Genomic DNA, 14,275 nt, shown 5'->3' on the forward strand with positions numbered 1-14,275 from the left:
CTAGTTAGTTCCATTTCTGGCTTTAAATTACATTAATCAAGAAAGCATGCCCAACTGTTATCAAAAAGCAAACTTCAAACATCACTAATGGATGTTAATATCACTAGATGAAAGGTTATTAGGTATTAGGATACATATATATTGCTAAGAATATCACCCCACAGATTATTTGCTAACTGCAAAGGGGGAAAAAACTTATCTTTTACAACGTCAAGATCTGTTGGACATGGTCTTATGAATAAAAATTGGCCCACTAATTATGAGACAAATAAAATTATATACCTCTTGCTGTGATGAAATATGAAATAGAGGTCAGTATTATGGTGCAGCAGGTTCTCAAGAACAGGTTAAGCCACTGCTTGAGATGCCAGTATCCCATATCAGAGTGACAATTTGAGTCCCAGCTAGTCCGCTCCTGATCAAGCACCCTGCGAATCTGCCTGGGAAAGCAGTAGAGGCTGGGCCAAGTGCTTGGGCCCCTGCACTAACATTGGAAACCTGGAATGGGTTCCAGGATCCTGGCTTTGGCCTGACCCAGCCCAGGCTGTTGCAGCCATTTGGGGAGTGAACCAGTAGATGGAAGATCTATTTCTCTCTGTCTCCCAACCTCTCTCTGTCACTTAGCCTTTCAAATAAATAAATTTTAAAAAGAAATATGAAACACACAGCATCACCTAGGCACTTGGACCAAAAACATTTAACATGAATATGATCAAGCAAAAGGATCCAACTTTTAGTTTATAGCAAATACAGGGGGAAAAGGAATAAGTTAAACATCACAAAGAAATATTCTATAATAAAACTACCATGGCCTCATCAATAGAGGAAATTTTAATATGAACTGGATATTATATATTATTGACTTGGTAATTTTTTTCTATTTTTTTTAAAGCTTTATTTTATTTATTTAAAAGCCAGAGTGACAGAGAAAGATGGAGTGACAGAGAGAGAAAAGATGTTTCATCCAGTGGTTCACTCCCCAAATGACCACAACAGTCAGATCTGGACCAGGACAAAGCCAGGGGCCCAGAGCTCCAACGTGCAGTCATGGGCCTAAATGTTTGGCCATCTTCTGCTGTTTTCCCAGATGCATTAACAAGGAGCTGGATCAGAAGTGGAGCAGCCCAGACTTGTACCAGTGTTCCAATATAAGACGCTTAACCCCTGCACCATAGCAGAGGCCCCATGACTTGTTAATTTTCTTAGATGTGATAATGGTATTGTTATTATCTAAGAGAATGTCCTTATTTCTAGGAGATGCATAATAAAGTATTTAGAATATTATGATTATGCCTACAACTACTTTCATACAGTTTAACAAAAAAACTGTATGTGCATCTATACAAATAGACAGATAAAGCAAATATGGTCAAACTGTAATAGCTCTTTAATCAAACCCACAGGTTTGTAATTTTTATAGCTCTATTCTCCGAACACTTGTGCTTGTAATTTTTTACAATAAAAAGTCGTGGAAAGCTTTAAAGAAAAAAATAGCAAAACTCTCATTTTAATTTAAAAGTGTATTAATGGATCTCACATTCCACTCCACTGCATATTCTATTTAGTGTCGTATTTAATATCACAATATTCAGTGATTACAACAGAATTTAAAAGTTACAGCAGGGGCAGGCGCTGTGGTGCAGCGGGTTAACGCCCTGGCCTGAAGCTCTGGCATCCCATATGGGCGCCAGTTTGAGACCTGGCTGCTCCTCTTCAGATCCAGCTCTCTGCTATGGCCTGGGAAGGCAGTAGAAGATGGCCCAGGCTCTTGGGCCCCTGCACCCGCAAATGAAATAACATATTTTAAAAAGTTTATGAAAATATGGAATTAAGTTTGACACTATAAAAATGAAACCTATGCATAGTTTTCTTTCATAATATTCATTTTCCATAAATTTTCTAAAGCCCTTTTGTATGACAAGTGCTAAAAATGATTATCTTCGGGCCAGCGCAGTGGTATAGAAGGTTAAGCTCCACTTGCAGTACCGGCATCCCATATTGGTGCCAATTCAAGTTCTAGCTGCTCCACTTCCAATCCAGCTCCCCACTAATGACCTGGGAAAGCAGTTGAAGATGACCCAAGTACTTTGGCCCCTGCACCCTCATGGGAGACATGAAAGAAGTTCTTGGTCCCTGGCTTCAATCTGGCCCAGCCCTGGACATTGCAGCCACCTGGGGAGTGAACAAGCAGATGGAAGATCTCTTTCTTTCTTTCTTTCTCTCTCTCTCTCTTTCTCTCTCTCTCTCTTTCTTTCTCTCTCTCTCTCCCTCCTCTTCTCTCTCTGTATTTCTGCCTTTCAAATAAATAAATAAAATTTTTAAAGATTCATATTTATTTGAAAGGCAGAGTTACAGAGAAGCAGAGGGAGAGAGAGAGAGAGAGAGGTATTATTCCATCTGCTGGCTCACTCCCCAGATGGCCACAACCACCAGAGCTGTGCCGATCCGATCCGAAGCCAGGAGCCAGGAGCTTCTTCCAGATCTCCCATGTGGGCCACCCTCCAATGATTTCCCAGGCCATAGCAGAAAGCTGGATTGGAAGTGGAACAGCCAGGACTCCAACCGGCGCCCATATGGGATGTCAGCACCACAGGCGGTGGCTTTACCCACTACGCCATAGCACTGGCTCCTAAAATAAATCTTTTTTTTTTTTTTTTATTTTTTATTTTTGACAGGCAGAGTGGACAGTGAGAGAGAGAGACAGAGAGAAAGGTCTTCCTTTTGCCGTTGGTTCACCCTCCAATGGCCGCCGCGGTAGCGCGCTGCGGCCGGCGCACCGCGCTGTTCCGATGGCAGGAGCCAGGTGCTTCTCCTGGTCTCCCCTGGGGTGCAGAGCCCAAACACTTGGGCCATCCTCCACTGCACTCCCTGGCCACAGCAGAGAGCTGGCCTGGAAGAGGGGCAACCGGGACAGGATCGGTGCCCCGACCGGGACTAGAACCCGGTGTGCCGGCGCCGCAAGGCGGAGGATTAGCCTGTTGAGCCACGGCGCCGGCCATAAATCTTTTTTTTTAAAGTGATTATCTCTAGATAGTAAGACTGCTCAATTTTTTTCTTTTCCATTTTTTATATCAAATATTTTATAGTGCATAATTTACTTTTTATAAATTAAAAAAGTTATGTAACAACTTTTGAATATAAGCATTACTGAAACTACCACAGACACATATTACTATATTAGTACAAAACTGACAAAAAATACCTTGAAGAACTACATTTACTGTGAATTTGAACAAATCAAAATGGCTATCTCAAATAACATAACAACTTTCCTGACTTATACATCATGCAGAAATAAAAATCACTGGCAGGTGCGGGTCCTTTCACGGTGATGAGGAGTATATTATCTTATTTTGTGGATTATACTTCACAATTTTGTGGCTTTACATAAAATATATTCTTTGCAAATTCTAGGAACTGAGAGTATAGGACAACAACAAAAAAAGAGTACTCACCCTCCACAGACCCCTAGTGCCTTCTTGTTGGTATATGTCAATGAAACTGCCAATCATGCTCCCTTGGAACAAGCTTCCTTGAGCCTGCATTCGGATCTAAAATAAAAACATTTTTTGAGAGAGAATCAAAATAAGATGTCTTACTCATTTATAATTAAGAAAACAGTATTTGGGAACTATCACAAATATTTCTGCTATTATGATAAAATTAATTAAACTATATAGAGAGAATGTAGTTTCTGTCAAAGTATATTTCATAAATATGATTTTTATCAGCATCACATTCTCCATACTAAGTCCATTATTTCTGGTATTGGAAGAAAATTTAGGGAAAAGTAAAAACAAGTATTCAGCAGTAGAAAATAATTCACTTGGAGCTGCCATTGTAGTACAGCAGGTTAAGTTGCTGTCTGCAACGTTGGCATCCCATATGCACCAATTTCCAGCTGATCCACTTCTGATCTGGCACCCTGCTAATGCACCTGGGAAAGCAGCAGAAGATGGTTCAAGTGCTTGGGCTCCTGCCACCCACACAGGAGATCCAGATGGAGTTCCAGGCTACTGGCTTTGGCCTGGCCCAGCACCAGATATTGTGGCCATTTGGGGAATAAGCCAGTGAGTGGAAGATTTCTTTCTCTCTCTCTCTCTCTCTCTCTCTCTCTCTCTCTCTCTCTGTCAGTAACTCAGTCTTTCAAATAAATAAAATCTTCTTCAAAAAAAGAAAATAATTCACTTTTTAAAAATCTAAATGCCCAAAAACAACAATGGATTGTTTACAAATTTAAATTATGACAAATCCATTTAATGGGATACCATGGAGGCATAAAGTTTGTTGTAAAATAATATTTTAATGACTGGAAAATGTCCAAAATTGCTAAATTGCAAAGTAGTACATGATTTTTATTGAAAACAAGTAAATTTGGGGACAGGTATTTGGTCTAGCAACTCAGACACCTCTTGGGACACCTCCATCCCATATCAGAGTGCCTGAGTTCAGGTCTTAGCAGGTCCAGCTTTCTGTTAATGTACACCCTGGTAAGCAGCAGTGAAGGCTCAAGTAGATGAGTCTCGGTCATACTTGTGGTGGACCTAGATTGAGACTCTAGCTCCTAGCTTTGCCTGGCCCAGCCACAGCCATGGTAGACATTTAGAGAGTAAACCACTAGATGGGGCATCTCTCTCTCATGCACTTGCTCTCTTTCTCTCTCTCAGCCTCTCAAGTAAACTTAAAAAAAAAAAAAACCCATAAAAGTTAAAACCTCCATAAGCACATCAAAGAGACTAGATGAACATACACACCCAAATATCAACAGTAGTTTATGTCTGAGTGGTGAAGCTACAAGTGAGCATTTTTCCTCATACTTTCTCTCCCTTCTATTTTTTTCTTTATATTGAACTTGTATTGCGTACAAAATTTGTAAAAGGAAAAAAGGGGCTGGCGCCGTGGTTCACGTGGTTAATCCTCCGCCTGCGGCGCCAGCATCCCATATGGGCACTGGGTTCTAGTCCTGGTTGCTTCTCTTCCTGTCCAGCTCTCTGCTGTGGCCCGGGAGGGCAGTGAAGGATGGCCCAAGTGCTTGGGCCCCTGCACCTGCATGGGAGACCAGGAGGAAGCACCTGGCTCCTGGCTTTGGATTGGCGCAGCGCCGGCCATAGCGGCCATTTGGGGAGTGAACCAATGGAAGGAAGATCTTTCTCTCTGTCTCTCTGTCTTTCTCACTGTCTATAACTCTACCTATCAAATAAATAAAATTTAAAAAAGAAAGCATTCCTTTTATGAGACCCATACCAAAGTATGGGGTATGAGGGGGAGTGTTAAATGACAATGACTGGGACATGCTTTAATATAATTCAGAAAAGAAGGAATAATGAAGCAGGTATAGCAAACCTTAGTTATTGAATCTAGGATATATGTGCAAAGATATTCATCATACTATACCATTATATATTTTTGTGTTACATTTGAAATCGCTGATCAAACACCACATTTGGGGCCAGGCATTGTGGTAAAAGGATTATGCAGCCTCTTGGGAAGCCCACATTCTGTATCAGAGACCCTGGGATTCAATCCCACCTCTGCTTCCAATCCAGCTTCCAGCTAATGTACTCTTTGGAAATAAGGAGGTAATGGCTCTAGTACTTGGGTCTCCACCTCCAAAGTTTAAGATGTGAGTTAAGTTTCTGGCTCTTGGATTTTGCCTAGGACAATCATGGCTGTTATGGGCATTTGGGGAGTGAACCAGTTGAAGGAAGATCAATTTCTCTTTCTCCCATTCAAATACATAAAAAGGAAGAAATAAACTTTTAAAAGATTTATTTATTTGTTGGGGCCGCTGCTGTGGTACAGTGGGTTAATGCCCTGGCCTGGAGTGCTGGCATTCCATATGGGTGCGGGTTTAAGACCTGGCTGCTCCACTTCCCATCCAGCTCTCTTCTGTGGCCTGGGAAGGCAGTGGAAGATGGCCCAGGTCCTTGGGTCCCTGCACCCATGTGGGAGACCCGAAGGAGGCTCCTGGCTCCTGGCTCCTGGCTTCGGATCGGCTCAGCTCCAGGCGTTGCAGCCAACTGGGGAGTGGACCATCGGATGGAAGACCTCTCTCTCTCTCTCTCTCTCTCTCTCTCTCTGCCTCTCTTCTCTCTGTGTAACTCTAACTTTTAAATAAATAAATAAATAAATCTTTTTAAAAAATAAAGATTTATTTACTTGAAAGGCAAAGTGAGAGAGAGAAAGATGCTTCCATCTGCTGATTCATTTTTCAAATGGCTGCAACAGCCAGGGCTGGGGCAGGCCAAAGCCAGGAGCCCAGAATTCCATCTGGTCTCCCACATGGGACATTAGCAGGTAGCTGGATTGGAAGTAGAGCAGCTGGGACTAGAACTAGTGTTCTGCTACGGAATGCCAAACGTCACAGGCATCAATTCAACTCCCTTCACCATAATACCAGCCTCATAGACTTTTTTTTTTTTTTAAAGAAAACTACATTTTTAGGGGCCAGCGCTGTGGCACAGCAGGTTAACGCCCTGGCCTGCAAGTTAACGCCCTGGCCTGAAGCGCAGCATCCCATATGGGCGCAGGTTCTAGTCCCAGCTGCTCCTCTTCCAATCCAGCTCTCTGCTATAGCCTGGGAAAGCAGTAGAAGATGGCCCAAGTCTTTGGGCCCCTGCACCCACATGGGAGACCCAGAAGAAGCTCCTTGCTCCTGGCTTTGGATCAGCACAGCTCCAGCCATTGTGGTCATCTGGGGAGTGAACCACAAATGAAATACCTCACTCTCTGTCTCTACCTCTCTCTGTAACTCTGTCTTTCAAATAAATAAAATAAATCTTTTTTAAAAACTACATATTTAAAGGTTGAAACCGTTAAAGATAAAAGTGGAGGCTACAGTTGAGCTATACCCCAAGGCCAACTTCCCATAACCACACAACAAAAACATAAATTATCCGATGTCCCCAAAATGCTACCTGTAATCATAAACACACTATATAAGCTTTACATCTTTGTATGATTCAGTGAAAAAAACCAAGCAACTATAAAAAAATCTGTTTAAAAAGTTCTGTTTGCCCTATGCAACTGATAAAGGATTAATAACCAGAATCTACAAAGAGATCAAGAAACTCCACAACAACAAAACAAACACCCAGTTAAGAGATGGGCCAAGAACTTAAACAGATATTTTTCAAAAGAGAAAATCCAAATGGCCAACAGACCAATGAAAAATGCTCAGGATCACAAGCCATCAGGTAAATGCAAATCTACACCACAATGAGGTTTCACCTCACTCCAGTTAGAATGGCTTTCATACAGAAATCAACAAACAACAAATGCTGGTGAGGATGTGGGAGAAAAGGTACCCTAAATACTGGTGGGAATGTAAACTAGTAAAGCCATTATGGAGGACAGTATGGACATACCTCAAAATTCTGAATATAGACCTACCATATGACCCAGCCATCCCACTCCTGGGAATTTACCCAAGGGAAATGAAATCAGTAAACAAAAGAGCTATCTGCACCTCCATGTTTATTGCAGCTCAATTCACAATAGCTAAGACATGGAACTAACCTAAATGCCTGTCAACAGAAGACTGGATAAAGAAATTATGGGATATGTACACGATGGAATACTACACAGCAGTAAAAAATGAAATCTGGTCATTTACAACAAAATGGATGAATCTGGAAAACACCATACTTAGTGAAATAAGCCAGTCCCAAAGGGACAAACACCATATGTTCTCCCTGATCTGCAAGAATGAATAGAGCACCTAAAATGAAATCTGCAGAAGTGAAACTGACACTTTGAGAAAGGATGATTTGAGCAGCCCTTGTCTTGACTGTCAAGGAACATTTTATTTTTTTCATTTTTTTCTCTTCATACTATTTGTTGAACTCTTTACCTAACATAGAGTTAATCATATGTGTATAAAGTCAATTGAGGATGGATCTCAGTAAGAAATAAGAGTGGGAATAAGAGGGAGGAGACAGTTTGTAACTGTAAAGCTGTACAGTTCTGCATACATTCCTAAGGACTAACTTCTAATGGTACAGTTTAAAAACTTGTCATGAGACCCCAAATTCTATTAAGCTGTGTGATATAAATGTCATTTTAAGTGTTAAAGTAATCATATTAAGTGTTAATGTGAACATATAGATAGGATTAAATGTTAAAATGACCATATAAATAGGATCAAGTGTGGGGTAATTATAGCAGATAGAATTAAAAAGGAGAATGTTCCAACACGGGAAGTAGCCCACACAGCAGACTCATAGAATGACAATTGCTTTGAGTAATACTCTGACCTCAGAATCAGCCCTTAAGGCTTCCTGGTCTGGCTGAAAAGCCTGTGAGAGCATTTCAGGCATGGAAAGCCAAAACACTGTGGCAAAATAAATATTCTACATGAAGGCTCTCTGTGAGTGAGATCCCAATGGAAAGAAGTGGCCATCAAAGAGGGATGTACTTTTCTCTAAAGGGAGGTGAGAACTTCCACTTTGTGTGTGGCCTTTTCTAAATACTGACAGAGTTTGTGGATTTAAAAGGCTTCCATAGCCTAGGCAGCTCATGTCAACAGCCTTGGGTGGTCACTGACATCATACATAAGAGTGTTAATTGTTAAATTAACAACAGGAGTCACTGTGCACTAACTCCCCATGCAGGACCTCTGTCCTCAATGAGTTGTATTATGAGATTTAACTATGATACTTGTTTTCAAAGAGTTTGTGTGTGTGTGCATGCACACACACATGTGTATGCAAATTGTTGAAATATTTACTTAGTACAGAGTTGGTCTTCTGTATACAAAGTTAATTGAAAATGAATCTTAAAAGTTGTACATATGAAATTTGTATTCCTTAAAAAATAAATTAATTTAAAAAAAGCTCTGTTGCTTTAAAAGAATAACATATAACAGCCCATCACCAAAAGGTCAAGACATTTTCCCTGTACTTTATGAACTATGCTATAACTGCTATAAGCTGAGCTTCTTACCACTTGGTTTAAAGTCTCTTGGATCATTATATGTACTTTCTCTTACTGTATGGCAACAAACTTAAATTTTGCCTGACTCTACCATTTTACTTTTAACAAAACAAAAGGAAACTGTGTTCCTATACTCTGTCCTCATATGGACTGTAATGCAGGTGTGATGGTGACCTGACTCCAACTATGCAGATTAAAACAATATCACAACGGGGGCCGGCGCTGTGGCACAGCAGGTAAAGCCACTGCCTGCAGTGCCAGCATCCCGTATGGGCGCCAGTTAGAGTCCCCGCAGCTCTACTTCTGATGCAGCTCTCTGCTATGACCCGGGAAAGCAGTAGAAGATGGCCCAAGTCTTTGGGCCCCTGCACCCATGTGGGAGACCTGGAAGAAGTTCCTGGCTCCTGGCTTTGGATCAGCACAGCTCCAGCCATTGCAGCCAATTGGGGAGTGAGTCAGTGGGTGGAAGTCCTCTCTCTGTCTCTGCCTCTCCTTCTCTCTCTGTGTAACTCTGACTTCCAAATAAATAAATAAATCTTTTTTAAAAAAACCAATATCACAGGACAGGGTTCAGCCTTTTTTTCTATAAAAGGCCAGATAGTAAATATATTGGACTTTACAGGGCTGATGGCCTCTGTCACAACTACCCAGTTCTGCCATAGAAGCAGAACAGCAACCATAAACAATACATAAACAAATGGGGTGATAGTGTCCCAATACAGCAGCTTGCCAACTCTTTCCCTAGGATTTCCCAATGTAACACAATTAAAGGAACCCAGGTTCTGGATGACTGCACTAGCAAAAACTGCTCTCCTCTGACTATTACCTAGGGGAGAAATAAACTTGTATCTTGTTTGAGGCTGTATATTTAAATTTCTTGTTACACCAACTTCCACTATACCCTTACTGAGGTGCTGAGAGCTCAAGTCAAAAGAATGAAAAAGGCCAACCAGAGAGAGATTATAGAAGAGAAAAGGACTAAAGATAGAACTGTAAGTAGGAAAAGAGAAACATGTGTGGTATGTGCAAAAATAAAAGCAGCAGCCTGCAAACAAAACAAAGGAGTTTGAAAACTAGAAGAAGTTAAATATTTTGGTGTCAAAAGAAAAGGAGAAATTCAAGTAAGGAGGGATTATTCAAAATAGGTTAAGTGAGATGAGAACTAAAATGTCCACTGGATTGAATAAGGTGGACTATGGGGAGAGTAGTTTCAACCAAGTAGCAGCAGTGATTACAGCAAGTTATGAAAAAAAAAGGAAGGTGAGGGTTATTTTGTGAAATATGGATAAGAAGAAAAGACAGTGATGTTTTGAGAAGGTGAAGGTCAAGAAAAAATATTTTAAGATAGTCAAACTTGAACATATTTAGCAAAAGTGTTTTAAATAGACTTGAACATATTTATACCTTGAGGGGAGGTAACCAGTACAAAGGAAGAAGCTAAAGAGAAAAGAGAAAGGGGACAAAAGAAGCCCCAGATGAAATCAGAGTAAATAAGAGCAGATCAAAGCCATGGACTGTTGAGCCCTACCCTACCCTTTCTGGTGCAGTAGGGTAGGGCCAGGGAATTTACATTTCTAACAAGCTCCCTGGTGATGCTGATACTGCTAGCCTGGAGAATACCACTTAAAGAACCACCACAGCACAGTAAGGATGAGCATATGTGTTAAACAAGTTTATAGTTGAAGGGTAGAAAGGACAGGAAGTTGAGAGGTAGAAGGCAAAGCCACAGGAAGTAGGGGTTGTCTGCTGAGATCAATAGAAGTAAGGAGCTAAAATGAAAGCTTGATAGTTTAAAATATCTTTGAAGATAGGAGAAAGAGCTGTTCAAGGATAAGTGAAAGGAGTGAACAGTCCAATTGTGCTTATAAATCATATTGGCCTGGCCAAAGGCTAAGATCGTGGCTTTCCCCACCCCCGTACCTTCAGTCTCACAGAGGTATAAGAAAGGAGAAGGTAGATTATAGCATTGCTCAAGGGTTATAATTTTGTTGGACAGGTCAGAAGGACAGGAAACGAAAGTGAATCATAAAGGTGATTAAGCCTAGAATCATGATGGATAAGAAAGGAAGCCTCAGGGAGTTAAGTATTATTAGTCTTGAAAAGCACTTTTTTAAAAAAAACTTCTGTGGACAGGAGATAGAAGCGTTTTGGTTTTTTGGTTTTTTGTTTGTTTGTTTGTTTGACAGGCAGAGTGGACAGTGAGAGAGAGAGAGCGAGAGCGAGAGAGAGAAAGGTCTTCCTTTTCCGTTGGTTCACCCCCCAATGGCCACTGCGGCCGGAGCGTTGTGGCTGGCGCACCACGCTGATCCGAAGCCAGGAGCCAGGTGCTTCTCCTGGTCTCCCACGCGGGAGCAGGGCCCAAGAACTTGGGCCATCCTCCACTGCACGCCCAGGCCACAGCAGAGAGCTGGACTGGAAGAGGAGCAACCGGGACAGAATCCGGCGCCCCGACCGGGACTAGAACCCAGTGTGCTGGCGCCGCAGGTGGAGGATTAGCCTATTGAGCTGCGGGCGCCAGCTGAAAAGCACTTTCTAACAAGTGTAATTATACTGCAAATATTCTATAGTCTTAATATACAGTCAATTCTTGTCATAAATAATTGTTCAGTAAATCTAAAGTGATATAAAAATTCTGTAGTAAAATTACTCTCACTGTAGTCCAGAAAGATTATTTCATATCTTTTCTCTGTCTCCATCAACCACCAGTGGTTGCCTTCATGGTCATTTTTTTCAAGTCACTCAGTTCTCAAAACTCTGTGAATTATAATTGATCTCTTCTTCATTAACTTAGCCACTTGTGGTTTCACCAGTTCAAATAAAGCATGCATCCTCTTACTCTCTTTGTCATATTCACCATAAAATAATTTTTTAAAAAGATTTATCTATTTATTTGAAAGGCAGAGTTACAGAGGCAGAAGCAGAGAGACAGACAGAGGTCTTCCATCTGCTGGTTCATTCCCCAGATGGCTTCAACACAATGGCCGGAGCTGGACCTATCCAAAGCCAGGAGCCTAGAGTTTTGTCTGGGTCTCCCATGCAGGTGCAGGGGCCCACGGAGTATGGCCATCCTCTGCTGCTTTCCCAGGCCATAGCAGGGAGCTGGATTGGAAGTGGAGCAGCCGGGACTCAAACTGGCACCCTTATGGGATTCTGGCACTGCAGACGGTGGCTTTACCTTGCTAAGCCACAGCACCGGCCCTATAAAATAATCTTTAAAAGCTTGGAATTCTTTCACATACTTTAATCACATATTTAGTGCTTTTAATTAATCATAAAGTTAATAAATTTACCATTTTATGAAATAAAGTGAGTGGAAGATTGATACTATAATAAATATTTCATTCTGTGAATTGATAATATCTTAAAGAAATCTGGGGCCGACACTGTGGCACAGCAGGTTAAAGGCCTGGCCTGCAGCACTGGCATCCCTTATGAGCAGTGGTTCGAGTCCCAGCTGCTCCACTTCCAATCCAACTCCCTGCTAATGTACCTGGGAAAGCAGCAGAGGAAGTCTCAAGTCCTTGGGCCCCTGAACCTACGTAGGAAACCTGGAATAAGCTCCTGGCTCCTGGCTTTGGATTAGCTCAGCTCTGGCCACCACGGCCTTTTGGGCAGTGAGCCAGTGGATGAAAGACCTCTCTCTCTGTCTCTATCACTCTCTGTGGCTCTTTCAAATAAATAAAATAAATCTTAAAAAAACTTAAAGAAATCCAATTCTATTCTTAACAAATCAGCATGACTAACCTATAATGTTCTGGTTCTGAACTCAGAATATCCAAAATACAGGGTTTTTTTTTAAAAAAAGCCCAATCTCACCCTTAAGAGAAATTATGGCTAATACAGGGAAAGACAGAGGCTGGAGAGATTTAAGGTACTCCAACTAATTATTAAAGGAAGCTTGCCTGAAAACTGTATGTTGATTTACCTGTTTGTTTGATATGCCAGGTTATACCTTAGGTCAACATACCATACCAAGATTTGGAATGGGTTGGGATATGCCTTTCTTTTGTAAAGTGGGAAACGGATATTATAAACACATATTCATTCTCAGATTAGCTTTAGGAAAGAATACAAGTGAAAGTAAGAGATTTGGAAGTTGATTCTCTTAAAATGGCAAAGTCCTTGGAAAGATCCCATAGATGCTTACACACCCTGGTTTGAAGACCAACAAATTAAAGTCTATCATAATAAATTGACTACTATTTATTGAGCAACTACTACCAAGGACAATGCTAGGCAGTTTACACATACTGTCTCTGACCTGTAATAACTCTATGTGATAAGCAATATATTATCATCATTTTATAGAAACTAAGCAACACTGAAAGCAATTCAGTGACCTTCTGAAGGTTTTACAGCTGTCAAGCAACGGACTGGAAATCTGAACCCAAATCTCACTCAAAGCTCATGCTCTCTTCAAATCACGCTGCATACGCCTCTCTTACCTTTAGCACATCAGTGGGATTGGCTATCGCGGAAGATATCACTCCTGACACTACTCCACAGATCATATTAATTAGAAGAGTTTCATCTGCAAAAAGGAAAAAAAGAAAAAGAGCCTGCTTATATTAGGCACCAGCTTATTAAAATAGAATACTGAGCTATCAGAGAAAAGGAAACTTGGTCAGAGAGGACTTTAGAAACAAACTACAAAGCTTCCAAAAATAAAAAAAAATTTCTAGATGCTAAATCAGTACTGAAATATATAAAAATTATAAAATATAAATCATTATTTCTTTAAAAGTGCTTATCTCTAACGTACACTGGAACATGTTCTATTTTTCTACATAGCTATCAATATCCCACTTGAATTCAGAATATGGTATTTTCCCTTCAACCATTTCAAACATTTAAAGAATATGCTTTTTAAATGTTTTTCTGCATAATCTTCACCACTAAAGATTCAGGAACTGAGTGTTAAAAGATCAAATCTATGTTTAACAGAAAAATTTATCTAAATATTAATTTTGACTGGTCTTAGATCTCTTCTACCCTCTATTTATTTACAGAAGGTGTCTGTAGTCAGATGTGGAAAAGCAACCATTTAGAACTAACCCCCACACACACACACACATAAAAAACAAAGAAACCACAGAGCATAGAGTTCTGCAGTGAAAAGTCAATCTTCATACTCCTCCCCCACAATGAAGAGCCTACAAATAAAAAGGAAGTAAACCCAAGTAAAGAATTTATGAAAGGAAGTTATTTTAGGAAGAAGTAGAAGGGAATCCTCCATGATTCCCAAAGAAGAAGCTCCAGAAAAAGCTGATTTAGGATAATATAGTGATTCAAAGGACATTACTAACCGAAAGGCTCTTCAGCTGTCCCCAAACATCCAATA

At 40.7% G+C, this 14,275-nt stretch overlaps 1 protein-coding gene across 3 annotated transcripts in view; it reads right to left on the reverse strand.

Moving 5' to 3' along the window:
* SLC25A14 (solute carrier family 25 member 14) overlaps nucleotides 1-14,275 on the reverse strand; it is a 43,558-nt gene that overhangs the window by 15,191 nt on the left and 14,092 nt on the right. For all 3 annotated transcript variants that reach the window (XM_062183165.1, XM_062183164.1, XM_062183163.1), the window contains exons 6-7: nucleotides 13,380-13,465; nucleotides 3,456-3,551 (exon numbers count right to left, since the gene is read on the reverse strand). In XM_062183165.1, coding sequence (XP_062039149.1) covers nucleotides 3,456-3,551; nucleotides 13,380-13,465 — 182 coding nt within the window. The remainder of the gene's footprint in view (nucleotides 1-3,455; nucleotides 3,552-13,379; nucleotides 13,466-14,275) is intronic.

Source organism: Lepus europaeus, chromosome X, assembly GCF_033115175.1.
Source record: "Lepus europaeus isolate LE1 chromosome X, mLepTim1.pri, whole genome shotgun sequence".
Classification (NCBI taxonomy): domain Eukaryota; kingdom Metazoa; phylum Chordata; class Mammalia; order Lagomorpha; family Leporidae; genus Lepus; species Lepus europaeus.